Source organism: Lipotes vexillifer, unplaced genomic scaffold, assembly GCF_000442215.2.
Source record: "Lipotes vexillifer unplaced genomic scaffold, Lipotes_vexillifer_v1.1 scaffold1264, whole genome shotgun sequence".
In the NCBI taxonomy this organism is placed as follows: domain Eukaryota; kingdom Metazoa; phylum Chordata; class Mammalia; order Artiodactyla; family Lipotidae; genus Lipotes; species Lipotes vexillifer.
The window spans coordinates 877,391-891,988 of record NW_006785778.1 but is presented as its reverse complement, the minus strand read 5'-3'; the positions used below and the strand labels follow the sequence as shown (position 1 = coordinate 891,988).

The 14,598-nt window shown below is 38.3% G+C and overlaps 1 protein-coding gene across 1 annotated transcript in view; it reads left to right on the top strand.

Annotated features, from left to right (window-relative positions):
- The window catches only part of TPRG1 (tumor protein p63 regulated 1), a 155,119-nt gene extending 140,521 nt beyond the window's left edge, over nt 1–14,598 (top strand). Inside the window, 2 exon segments of the mRNA XM_007458072.1 lie at nt 1,524–1,677; nt 14,116–14,598. Coding sequence (XP_007458134.1) covers nt 1,524–1,677; nt 14,116–14,310 — 349 coding nt within the window. The 3' untranslated portion in view covers nt 14,311–14,598.

Genomic DNA, 14,598 nt, shown 5'->3' with positions numbered 1-14,598 from the left:
GGAAGAATGAAGGAAAGTACGGGGGTGGGGGGGGGAGATAAATGTCAGTATAGCAGCTGAGAAAATGAAGGGTTAGAAAGGGAACTTTAGAGGTATTTATGACGTTTTTATTTTCCTCTCTCTTCTTTTCTTTCTTTTTTTCCCCTCCTTGGCAAAGGATTAAGTACAGAAAAGGTGGGTATCAGCCTTCAAATATAATCATCAAGAATCTGAGAACTGAGCAGCAGAATGAGCCAGGCTCTTTTCTTACTTCCCTTTTGAAAGAAAAAGCTGAGGAATCAGCCCGTTGGGGTGTTATATGCATACGTGTGAGATTGTGTTTATCGACATTTCTACACGGATAAACATTCAGAAACCACAGTGACATTCCCAGAGGAATCCTGTCTTTAATACAGGAAGTGACAGCTTTGTGAAGGCATCACAAGTGAACTCTGGTTTTCCCTTGAGGTCTGGTTTTTCCTTCTAGATCCCAGGATTTAATTTCTAGAAGAAATGAGAGCTCTGTGATGTTCCATGGGTCTGCTTAGAATTACAGGCAACTTAGTTTTAAAGCTTGTCGAATACAAAGCACCTGAGCTAGGCTTAATCTCCAGGGACCTCTTTTGCATTCAGAGATGTCTAAAACCATAAACCATAAATTCTGATGGGTACATGCAAAAGCAGAGGCTGCAGAAATTACAAATTTGTTATCCAGTGTGGCCACATTCCCCTGCCACAACCTTCCTCCCATCACCACTCCCAAGCTGACTTTCTCTTGCTCTGTACTTGGGTTTACCAGATGACCAGGCTTGCGCTATAACAGATGGTTACTGCCTCCTACAAAATGTGGGTCAGGACTGTGACCAGGCATAGTCTTCCTATGAGCTCTGACGTGTTTGTTGCTGCAGTTTTGGTAGAAGGAATGTGTGCAGAGAATAGAGAACCATGAGACATAGAAGCTGAGGTCACAGGGTATTTTGAATTGGTCATCAACCCTCTTAAAGATCAGGCATACCCTCTTGGGAAGGTCCCAGTTCTTCCCAGTTCTTGGGAAGTCCCAGTTCTTTTCTTAGTCATTTCTTGCTTGAGTTTACTGCTTAGTGGATACTGTAGTTGTAGTCATCTTCCTTCTCCTCGAAACTGTCTCGCATGTTGATGATGTCTTCCATGTTTCAGTTCCTGTCCCACCACCTTGACTCTTCCTTCTTCCTTTCTCTTTTAACTTTGACCACCAGAATATTGGCATGAGTTCAGTATCCATATTTCCAGCCATGGCCTCTGTCCAGAGCACCAGAGTCACATTTCCAACCAAACATTTACCCACAGAATTCTCAACAACATCTTGAACTCGTCATGTTTGAAACCAAATCCACTCTTTTCTTCTCACCTCCTAAATTCCCTGGAACAATGTAACTAGTTGGTCAGCCAATTATCTCAGCATCAATACAAAGGCTGACTGGGGCATTACCTTCCCTTCCCACACTTTTCTGTTTGTTTTAATCTAATGAAAATGGCTAATCTAAAGAAAAACTCCTTTCTTGCAGGAGACAAGGAGAAGGCCTTAGGATCTACTGGGGAAGTCCAGAGCAGCAGTCACTATTATCCGGTTGGAACCCGTGGTCCACTGAGGTGCCTTATGCTACCTCCACTGAGCACCCTATGAAATACACCAGTGAGAAGTTTCTCGAAATCTGCAAGGTAGGAGATGGCTTGGGCATCACTCTCCAATTAGCTTTGTTGGTGAAGCTATGTGCTTTTAAACCATGTATTGTTAAAAAAAAAAAAAAAAGATACAACCTGGCGTTTATATAGATAAAAACTATAATAGGTTTATAGGACTTTTTCAGTAAACAGTAGAGCTTGTTTTATATTTGAAAAAATATATATAGCAATATTTATAGTAACCATACCACTGCTGTTTCCTCTTTGCTAATTTCTGAGCAAAAATTGTAGTGTAATATTGTTTTAAAATTGCAGTAGTATTGTTTGTCTGTGTTTATTGCTTACAGGGTACATAAAATTTTCTGTGTGTAATTAAATTCGAATTATTTTACTCAAAGAAGGAATGTGGAATAGTGTGAAATATGAAGTCAGATATGGCTCGGTGGTCATGTTTAAGTCACTTTTTTTCTCTGGGCCTTGGTAGTCTCATCTCTAAAATGGACACAATGAACAACTCCCCTTCCTCTCAACCTCACTGGGCCATTGTAAGGTTAAATGGGATAAAGCATATATAAATGTTCCGTAACTCGTAAAGCAATTAAGAGTTATTTTTAATGCCTTTAAATTTCATCTCCCCGAGTAAATTTAAAATTCATCAGTGGCAGGGAAGTCCCCTTCTACTATTGTTTCATCTTCCCTAGGGAGACTTAAGCAGTCCTTGGAGACTCTGAGTAGTCAGGAAGTAAAACAGCTGGAGCTGTAAATGCAGTGAAAGAGCAACCTGTATACTTTCGACAAAACCAGATGTACACATAGGAGTGTGCTTACGGCCTAGAAATTCTTGCCTTCTCTGTTCTCTCTAAGTTTATCTTTATATGCTGTCATTCACTTCAGAATAGCATAACTTTATTTGCTATAAATTCAAAACACGACAATCTACATCTAAAGTCCTTCTGTGGTTGGATGGCATACATTACATTTCTTGCCTTATTTTAAACACATTTATTCATACAAGTGAATATGTATCTGTATAAACAAATATTTTTAATTGGTAAGTTCCCTATTTTATGAAAAAGGATCTGAGGCAAAATGTATGTGGTTAGAGGCTAGATGGGGCCTCCATTCCCCCTAACGTGTAGGTGAAGTTGGCTTGAATCCCATTCTGCTCTCAGCAAAGTTCAATTGTCCTCTCAAGATTTATGCAGATGTCCTCAGGGGCTTCTGGTCTCCAGGTTTGCCTCTGACACCAAGCTCTTGCAGGCACTAAATTAGTTCTTTGTATGGATCGTTTTGCTAGTCTCCCTGTTATACTCCTATTTCACAATACCTCAACCCATGCATCAACATCAGCCCCTAGCCTGACTCTTAACCACCCAAAATCAACAATAACAAAAAACCAAAATGAAAACCAGAAAGAACAACATAACACTGACACAAAGGCATTTATGTGAGAGTAGACTCACTGAGGACTTCTGGGAGATAGAGTGGGAGTTTACATCACAATAATGCCCCAAAATTCAAATGGAATATCTGTTCTCCTTATTGTTAAAAGACCTTATTAATAATAATGCTCAGATGCATCGCTTCATAATCTCCTCTCCTTTCCTCTCTATCCTGCTCTTGTTCTTCCCCAAACTCCTGTTCTTTTTCTCTTATTAAAAGTGCAGTCATTTATCTGTTTCTTTTTTTTTTTAACACTTGTTAATCCAACTGAAGGAACTTAATAATGTGTGTTTCCAAAGCCATTTCCTGCCTTTAAAGGAAAACTGGTTCTAATAATTAATTTAATATATATTTTGAAGTAGTAATAATTCTTTTTATTTTAAGTCAAAAATAAATACCAACTGCCTGGGTTATTACGTCCATCACTTCCTGGGCAAAGTCTTCTCTTATTTCTCATATCTAGTGTGTTTAAGCACTTATTCTCTCAGTGTCCTTTGCTGGAAGAAATTCAGGGTAAAGGATTAAAAAAGAAATTGTATGAACTACAGAGATATGCCACTGCAGTACTCTAATACTTAATAGTGCTTTACTGTTTTTCTGCCATAGAGAAATAAAATTAAATAATTTAAAAGGAAGCTAAAAAATAAAATATCAAAAGGGGAATGGAAAAAAAGGGGGAATGGAATAACTGTTCCCCAAATGCCCATGAACACAATTAGCAGACTGGAGCATTAAATTTTGCCCAAGACTTCCTATCACCCAAGGCTAAAGGGGAAACTTGATGTTCATATAGCTCTCCTTGGATGGAAGAAAGAACAACAGGTGTGTGTGTGTGTGTGTGTGTGTGTGCGTGTGTGTGTGTGTATGTGTGCACATGTGCGCATGGGTAGGAGCACCATGAGTGGTTGGTTAGTTAGTTGGTTGGTTTCCAGTCAATCAAACTACTTTTTGAATCTGTTAAGTGTATTTTCTTTAAGGCTTTTCCCATTAAATTATTGTTTTAAAGTCTTTATTTCGTTCCTGAAAACAGTCTGGAACTTTTATTTGCCAAGCCATTTCTCAGTTAAAGGCCACCCCGAGTCCCAGCTCCCTAAGAAAACAAGTGATCTCAGTCTGGGATATGAGATGATGACTACTCTGATCCAGTTCTTTGTGTCTTGGTTTCTCTTTTGTTGTTGGTTTTCATGTCACAAAGTTATTTGTGTTCAGGACATTTTCCAAAATTGGCTTTGATTAATATTCAGTTTTATTGATGTAAAAGTATAAATAAGAAGAACAGTAATTCTGGGGATATAGAATCTTTTGTATGAATATTTTGACATAATAAGATTTTAAAAGGGTGATATAAACTAGTTTTTTCATTTCCCCTGTGAATGAAATAGGAAAAAGTAGAATAACACGGCGGAAATGCATAACTAAATAAAACACTTGAAGCAATTTAATTCAATTTAGCAAACCTATTATGGCAGAGGAGAGGGAATCATACACAGCTGAGATATCCACAGTCAAAAATTTTAAATTATTTACAATCTAACTGAATAACTTATTTATAGAAGTACTTTTATAAAATTCATTTTTTTGTTTTTACTCAGAGTCTTTTCTTCTACAGAACCTGGACTCTCTGTATTTAACAAATGTTTTCTGGTACCCAAAATGTGCAGCTATTCTGATTGTTGTTAAGAATACAAACATAAATGAGACAAGATTGTTGCCTTTGTGGAAGGCATTGCTTAATAAAGGACGCAGATAAAAAAGCAAAGATTTTTAAATAAGCGCTAAAGAACTGAAACAGAGTTTGGATCCGATGAAGAGAACTGGAGGTAGTTGAAGGTACATGGGGTATCTTAGACACAGACACTTTAGCTGGAGTTTAATCTTGTATATTTCCCACCATAATTGTATTGACTCAGATGATAGTAAGGACCTAAACTAAGTTAGGAGTGCTAGGAATGGAGAGAAGATGAAGAGATTTTGAGATGTTCAGGGTATCAGTGGAAGTCGGTAACTGGCATGATATGGTAGGTGAAGGAGAGGAAGAAATCAAAGATGACATGGTCTGGTTTGGGTAGGTGATGAGTCCATTAATTTGAATGGGGAAAACTGAAAAAAAGTAGGTTTAAAGGTTCAGTTGAAGACATGCTGAGTTTGAAAGGTCCATGGAATGTGGGGTTGAGTTGGTTGCCAGGCAGTTAGAAATTTAGGTCTGTCCGGAGCTCAGGAGAGAAAGTTGAGCTGTTTATATAGGTTTCAGACCACACAACACTGGGTGGAAGCTGAGTGATGGGGTTGATTGGTCAGAAAAGTACCTGAGGAAGAGGAATTAATGGAAAAAATTGCATTCAAATTCAAATTTATACTATCTCTAAGCCCTTCAGCACTGATATAAAAAAATCACTGTCAAATTTATGAAATACTAGGTCAAAATACATTACTTCTTTTACCCATCTCACTAACTCTATATCACTTCTACTTCCGGTAAGTGTGATGGTCAAATGGCTTCTTTCCAGACATTCTTGCTTATCTCTAAGCCTTACAAACTTATTTCAACTTGTGCAGGCACATACTTTGCATTACTCATATAAAACAGTTGTGAAAATAGGAAATAACATTTTTGGTATTGATATTATATTACAAGACATAAAATGATCTCATCAGTTATGTAATTACACTTTATGTTTATTGATTACAATTTGCATGTGTTCATGTAATTCAAGTAACAAAAAGCCTTTGAGGGCAGGATGCTATCTCCACTTTAAAAGTGAAGGTACTTAGAGTGACTAAGTGAACTGACTGAGGTATTATAATAATAACTGTATTTCCACACGCAAACAATTTGCAAATGCTCAGGGAAATAGTTAAAAACCAGAAAGAACTCTGTGTGTGTGTGTGTGTGTGTGTGTGTGTTCATAGTCATTGCTATGATATAATATGATATGATACTTTACAATCAAGGTTAATTATTAATTGTTTCATCCACTTTATATTTGCAACTTTTAGCATTATCTTTCCTCTTTTAACCATTTGTAACAGAATCAGTTTTGTTTGCCCAATGGGCAGCAAGCCAAACGCTTAGGTGCCGAGGTTTTCAAGCAGAGAAAGGGTTTATTCACAAGGCAGCCAAGCAAGGAGATGGATGAACAGATCTCAAGTCAGCCTCCCCAAAGACAAGGGGCTTGGGATATTTATAGGATAAAGAAACAGGGTGGTCTGAGACATGGGGAAAGGTGATTGGAGGCAAGAAAACACTGAGGTAATCTGTGTTCTGTGCAGGCGTATTGGATTTACATTCTTCTTCTTAGGGTGCTTATTCAGAAAATGTTGGTGTTGGTATAATCTGAGGGTGGAGTTTTTGGCCTTCTGACATCAAAAGGTCTTCCTCTGGACACTTACACAGTGGAACGGTCGGTGGTCTCGACCAATTTGAACTGGACAAGACTAGCTCCATGTTCCTGAAAAACAACTCAAGCCACCATTTCTCTGGCCACCCATAAGTTAGAGGCGTTATCTATAGGGGGCATTTAAAGGAATCTTGTGATATATTCTCTAACCTACATGAAGCTTGGAGGACATGCAATTTGCAGGAACAATTAAAGAGAGCTTAGTCAATGAAGGCAGGTTACAGAATAGTATTTATTAAGCAAGTTTTAGTGCAAGGGATCTAATTGATGACTGCCCTTGGTTTCACGTTGTCTTGCTGGATTCTTAGACTGTGTGGAGTCTTGCTGAGAGGAACTAGTGATTGAGCCCAGAGCTGTAGAATAATAGTGAATGGATCATGGATGCTCTACAGCTTAATCAAAGTGATTTACAGACCAACCCTTTCTACTTTTGCCTGGCATCTTTCTCCTTATTTTCAAGGGAATTATGAAAGTGAACCAATGTTTTATCAATCAACTGTAACTTTATATTCTTAACCCCTTGGTTTCCTGCCACATTAATTTAACAAATATTTATTTAATTATTTATATTTTTTTTATTTTAATTTTTTTTGGCCACGCGGCTTTTGGGATCTTAGTTCCCTGACCAGGGACTGAACCCGTGCCCTGGCAGTGAAAGCGCTGAGTCCTAACCACTGGACTGCCAGGGAATTCCCTAACAAATATTTACTGAATACCTACCTGGCATTGAATACTATATGCTGAGCAATGCTGTAGATAATTGTTGGGATAGCAAGAAGAATAAAACAGATTTTGCCCCCAGACATTTATAGTGTTGAGGAAGAAGGCAAAAAAGGTAATTAACAAATTATAATTTAATGTGCAAATACTGTTGATAGAGAGATTCAGAGTTTTTATCAGAGCCCAGCAGAGAGAACAGTTAAGTCCAAAAGTTAACAAATGTGATAACATTTGATGTGAAACTCAAGGTAAGAGTGATTTAAGCATCAAAGCAGGTGGGGAAAGACATTTTAAATAAAAGAAACATGATTAGAAGCTGCAAATTACAGAGTTATATAAAATGTTCTTGGACAAAGAGTCGTTCACTTAAGCTAGAGTTTAAAGTGTGTGTGTGTATGCGCACGTGCACGTGTGCAGGGGGAGGGTTAAGAAAATGGAATAGGATGAGGATGGAAATTAGGATTTGTAGAAACAACCCTTTTGTAGGAAAAAAAGCTTTTGCCGCATCTTCCTTTTTCTGTCTATATGCCTAAACATACCCACAGTCATGGTGTCTCTATAAAGATAATTCCAAGTAATACGTGCAAGGATGATATAAACATCTGTTTATCCTCTGTTCAGCTATGTGGCTTCCTAAGGGGTTTCCATTGCTGGGTATTGGATGGACGTTTTACTCCATCATGCTTCACTTGCTGCATGGGGTGGCTGAAACCTGTAGCCTGAAGGCTTGGAAAACCTGCTCAGCTAAAGAATGTGGGCCTGCAGGCATGAAACCTGGTCTCTTTACCCAGTGTAAACAGGAAGCAAGTGATGGTTGTAATAAGGAAAACTGAGACTCTGGACAGTGAACTGCTGGCAGACAGCATCTGAAGCAAACCAGGGGCCCAGTCACTCAGCTAGTAAATAATCGCTGTAAAGTCAAGAAGAACATTACACACTCTCTCTCTCTCACACACACACACACACACACACACACACACACACACACACACACACGCACAGCTATACTTTACCCTAACCAGCACACAGACCCTATGTAACCGGAGTTGTTAAAACTTGACCCTCTGTTTTTGAGACTGGAATAAAAGAGAGAGCCAGGGGTGGGTGTATAAAAGCTTTTAGAGAAAAGTATGTGGCTGGTGGCATTCATATCAAATGACACCGCGTTCCTGTCACACAGATTGAGTTCAGGTGCTTGAAATGCTCGAGAGCCAGCTTGGGGACTTGGCCTTTTGTCTGCCTCCTTCAATGCACAGCTTGTCCCTCTGTCTTCACAGCCCCTCCTCTTTTTAAAGCGCTCACAGAAATGACTAGAAATGAAGTGCATCTGACTCGAATGAAATGCCAAGTTCACTGAGTATGAAACAGTGTCAACTTTTTCTTTCCAGCACTTTGATTCTGAGGCCACAGAGAATTCTCATGAAATAAAGCTTATGATGAGGACTCTGGGGAGGCATCCAGTAACCCAAACTGATACATATTGATCTGTGAAAAGGCATCCTGACAATCCAGAGTGTTGACCATGGAAATGTTGAGGTGAATTGATGAATTGCACTTTGGACTTTAGGAAATCATAGTTCGGTGATGACAGTGATGATGTAGTTAATGATTTATTGACAATATTCATTATTGGCAATAGGCTTCCTTTAATGCTTTGGCAATATGACTCCAAATTCCAGCCTCACCTTATTCACCTTCCCCAACCCTTCCTGAAAGGCATTAACATGTGGGCACACACACATAGAGCTTATTACAAACCCTTTGTTTATTAAAGTTAGTTTAATCTATGTAACCAACCTATGAATTTGATGGTATTAATAGCCTTATTTTATAGAAAAGAAACTATAAAATTCAGGGAGATTAGCTAACTTGCCCAAGGTCACACAGCTAGTGAGGGCCATATCTGCAATGTAAGAGCAGATCTGTTTTATCTTAATACTCATGTTACATCATGCTATATACTTCCTTTAGTTCAGTGGTTCTCAACAGGAGACGATTTTACCCCTGGGGCACATTGGCAATATCTGGGCAACACTATTGGTTGCCATACCCGGGGTTGTGGTGCCACTGGTATCTGGTGGGTAAAGCTAGGGATGCTGCTTAACTTCCTAAAATACAGAGGACATACTCCCCTGCAGCAAAGAATTATTTGGTCCAAAACAGCAATAGTTCCAAGGTAGAGAAATCTTGGATTAGTTGTATAGATGGACAGCCATACTTCTGACTTTAATTCTTAGAAAACTGGATGAAATATTTGAGAAGCATACATGAAATGCAACAGAATAAAAAATAATTTTTGCCTTGAGTATTTGGCGGGGCATTGTTGAAGAGAGAGGATTTGAGCTTGGTTTTGAAAAATGAGTTTTTCAAAACTCATTTTTGGTTTTTCTTGGTTAAGAAAAATGAGCACTATAGATCTTTGTGGATTGAACAGACTGTCAGAGCTAGAGGTTCTTAGGCAAGCTTAATACAGTGGGTTTTAAAAAAAATTTTTTTTAAAGGAAAAGACTTTTAAAAATAAGATCTTACTCAGAACCCAAATACATAAACCCTATAAAAATTGAGCAGCTCTGATGGATGTGACTATAGGGACTGAAGCTTAACTTTTACCTTTTCTTCCATATCTTCTCCCCAGATCCTCAGGTATCTGTTGTTTGAAAACTATTAATAATAGCACTTTCTTTCTTTTCAAAAGAATCCTGGTTTGGATGATAAATTATATGGTCACCCAACCTATGAAGAAATCTAGTGTTCTAAGGAACAAGTTTTGAAAATTATTGAGTCTGATTTTTTCTCTATCCATTTTGAAAACAAGGAAAATAAATTCTTTCCTAAATATTAGGATTTCATTCAAATGCTTCTAGCAACTTATATAACTATAATATAGATATCAAAACCTGGAAATTAACATTGGTACAATACTATTAACTAAACTACAGACCTTATTTAAATTTCATCAGTTTTTTGTTTTGTTTTTCCTAATGTCCTCTGTCTGCTCCAGGATCCAATCCAGGATCCCATATTACATTTAATTATTCTGTTTCTTTATTCTGTTTCACAGTCTTTCCTTTATTTTCATGACCTTGGTGATTTTGAAGAATGCTGGTCAGTTATTTTGCAGAATGTTCTCACTGTGAGTTTGCCTGATTCTTTCTCATGATTAGATTGAATTGAATTCGATTTTGGGGGGGCACAGATACTGCAGAAATGATGTTGTGTCCTTTCACTACCTCATATTGCAGGCTCATGATGCCTGTATGTCTTATTACCAGTGATGTTAACCTTGATCACTTGTCTAAGATGGGGTATGCTATATTGCTCCTTTGTAAAGTTAGTATTCTTCCCTTTATAATTGATAAATATCTTGGAAGAGGTACTTTGATGCTCAACCCATGTTTTTTGAAGTCATGGTTTCTGAGTGGAATTTAATATAGCCTTCGGCATCTAGGGAACTTTTATTATTTTAAAATAGTGCATATCACAGGTTTTTACAAAACTGCTTTCTGGAGTCTATCATGTATATTAAAGAAATGGCATTCAAAGTCTGAAACTGAAGGGAATAGGACTAAGGAAGCTAAAATCGTTCTTGCTTGTAAGTGATAATATTTATATCTATAAATAGTAAGCTTTAAAATTATTTTTGAGCAATGCACTTGGATCTAATGAGGTTGGTATTTACCATCATTATCATTATTATTATTATTATTTTCCTATTTTCAGATGTGTAAACTAAGGCTCAGGGAGATTAAATGATTTTTCCAAAGTCTAATCATCAGTAACAGATAGGGCAAGGGAACATACTTTTTTCCCACTATACGCAGTGATGGAATGGACATGATTTGATTGCAGTGAGTTCCATATTACTGGATATGTCGATGTAGAGGGGTGTGGCTTCTTGGAGAGGATGAGCGTAGACAAATTAAACAATAGATGAGTGGCTGGAATCTATAAACCTAAGATCACTTCTGACCTTGATTATTCCATGTTATTATTCTTCCGATTTTGCTTTTCTCTCCTGGAAACTGAAGAAAGAACACTTCTTTCTGACTTTTTTTTTTTTTTTTAAGATACTGATGATGTATTTTCTTTTCTTGTTTTTGATAAATTTTATTTATTTATTTATGGCTGTGTTGGGTCTTTTGTTGCTGCACGCGGGCTTTCTCTAGTTGCAGCGAGCAGGGGCCACCCTACATTGCGGTGCGTGGGCTTCTCATTGTGGTGGCTTACCTTGTTGTGGAGCACAGGCTTTAGGCAAGCAGGCTTCAGTAGTTGTGGCATGCAGGCTCAGTAGTTGTAGCTCGCAGGCTCTAGAGTGCAGGCTCAGTAGCTGTGGCACACGGGCTTAGTTGCTCCGCGGCATGTGGGATCTTCCCAGACCAGGGCTCGAACCCGTGTCCCCTGCATTGGCAGGTGTATTCTTAACCACTGCACCACTAGGGAAGTCCACTTTCTGGCTTTCTTATCCAATCAACTAAAGAACTGGTGGAGTTTGCTGTAAGGGACGATGTCCTCCTTTCCAGGATCCCCAGGCTACATGACTATAGTTTGTTTCATTCAATGATACTAATGTTTAGATCCATTCTAAGGTCTTAAAGAGGATGCTAGGACTGGGAACTAGTAATAAGAGGTAACTTCTGTCTTTCACTGTAGGCTCATGGAAAACAAGCAAAATCCTACCTGTCTGTTGGATTCTTTAATCAGTGATATTTAGAAGTGAGTCTGTTTTTTAAATTAAGGTTTGGCATTATCTAATTCGGTAAATATTACTTGAACTAAAGTAGAGGGACAAGTACCTTAGTTTATTTTGAAAACCCACAGATATTGAGGCACTCTAGCAAACTCTATGTTGTTTATCATAAAGTCACTATTTTTTTAACTTCTGATATTATCCCCAAACCATAGATTTAAATGCATCTTTTCAAAAGAGCAAACTGAGGCTCGAAAAGCGGAAGAGAATTAACAATATCACAGAGCAAGTAAATCAGCAGTTTTATTTGCATGGCTTTTCTTTCTTTCTTTTTTTTCCTTATAGGTTAGGTCAAATAGTAGTGATGGACATATTCTAAATTTTAGATTCTTTTTCTTACCAACAGGGAAACTAAGCCTACAATGGAGAAGTGGTTGCCCAAGGGCAATTTGGTATAAAATTAAGAATCCAGGAGAAAACCTATATTGAAAATGGGATTATGGGGAAAGACTACAGGCTTCTCATTCTTCATTGAATCGTCATTCTGTATTAGTCCCTCAAAGCCAAGATTGGCCTCCTCATGGAGAAAAGGAAAAACAATGGTGTCTTTATTGAACATGCTTAATAATTTAGATTGATATTGGAATATACTCTAAAAGTTTTAATTTAGACTTGTAAGCCAGTTGCCTAGGAAACATATTTGGATCTTACTGTGAGTAGGCCCTTATTCCTCATGTTCCTTTTTACCATGGTGCAGAAAGTGGAGTAATTCTGGCCAAATCATTTACCTTCTATTAGTCTTGATTTCCAACACGGGAATGATACCTTCTTTTACTTACCTGATAGGCTTATACTGGAATGAAATAATGGATATAAAAGAGCTTATTGGAAATACAAAGATATGAGCTTTCCTAATTCATTTCCTTCTTTATATCTCTGTTTGCAGTGCTCCCTGAATTACCCTCCTCTTAACCCAATTCAACTTGATTTGACCAAAAGAAGGAGTTTTTTTTTCACTCATTTAACTTAAAGTTCAGGATAGGCTGATCCAGTAACCCAAATGGCTTCGTGAAGAATTACTCTCTCTCCATGTCTTAGTTCTTTCACTTTTGTTGGTTTCAGTCTCAGTCAGGTTCTCACTGTGTGGCCAAAATGACCATGAATACTTCTGGGTTTGGATGCTATCAGTTTCACAGCCACATTGGTCATGTGCCCATACTTGAATCAATCTCCTCGACCAGAGGAATGGATTCCTCTGATTGGTTAGAACTGAGTCATGTGCTAAAGTCAGCTCTGCTTAAGCTATTTGGACTAAATGGAAGAATGTGGTTCTCCAAAGGAAAATCGAGGTACTCTTATTGGAAGAAGAGTCTCAAATGGAGGAAAGGATGCTGGCTTGGAAAGAACAGCCGCTGACAGATAGGCCCTCTCTAACCTCATTTCACCCATTGAAACCCTATTAACCCTTAAAGGACTGTCTCAAGAGTTTCCTTTTGAAGTCATTCCTAATCCTCTAGCCACACATGATTTCTCCCTTGTTTGTGTTTCTTTAGCATCATGTGCCTCTTTTTGCTGTTTATTTTCATGGACTTTGTACAATCATCACAAGTTCATTTTTTATGTTATTATAGTGTCACTTCTGTGAGGGCAGAGACTATATCTCCTTTGTCTTTGAATCTTCAGCAGTACCCGACTGGTGTCTGATCCATAATAGACTATCAGCAAATATTTATTAAACTGACTTCTTAATGTTATACAAGTTATGAATAATGAAAAATAAACAAGATGTGGCAGCTAATTTTATTATGTACATAATTTATTAACAGATTAATTTATTAAAAGACTAACAGAAGCAATGTTAACAATTCTGAGATAGGATTTCTGTTTAAGAAGTAAGAATAGGGCTTCCCTGGTGGCGCAGTGGTTGAGAGTCTGCCTGCCGATGCAGGGGACACGGGTTCCTGCCCCGGTCCGGGAAGATCCCACATGCCGCAGAGCAACTGGGCCCGTGAGCCATGGCCACTGAGCCTGCGCGTCCCGAGCCTGTGCTCCACAACGGGAGAGGCCGCAACAGTGAGAGGTCCGCATATTGCAAAAAAAAAAAAAAAAAAAGGAAGTAAGAATAACTGCAGCTCCAGGAGAGTGGTCAACCATTGTGAGCACTGTAGGGGGTGTCTCTGGACCTACCCTGCATTCACTAACTCTGTGCCTTCTTTTCCTCTTCAGTCGTCCGGGTTCATGTCTAAGCTTGTTCCAGCTATCCAGAATGCCCACAGGAATTCCACTGGATCTGGAAGAGGAAAGGGATTGATGGTGTTAACTGAACCCATTTGGATTGAGACTTACACGGGTCTGATGTCATTCATTGGAAACTGCAACAAACTTGGCTATTCCCTTGCCCGGGGGAGTGTTGGTTTTTGACACTCTTTTCGAGGGATAAGTACATCATCCATAGCTACATCATTACTGAAGATTCTGTTTCAGCCCACCGTATTTTTGGACTGAAACAATTAGTTATTGTTAAATAGTATTACATGATTTTGAAGATTTAGTATCTTAGGGGACCTAAAAGCTTGATTAGACTGATAAATGCACACTTCAGACCTTATATAAGGATAATCACATTTCTTAAAACCAGAAAATAAATGCTCCTGAGCCCATCAAATAATGTTGGCAAATGAATGACAAATGAACACCTGATCATAAACT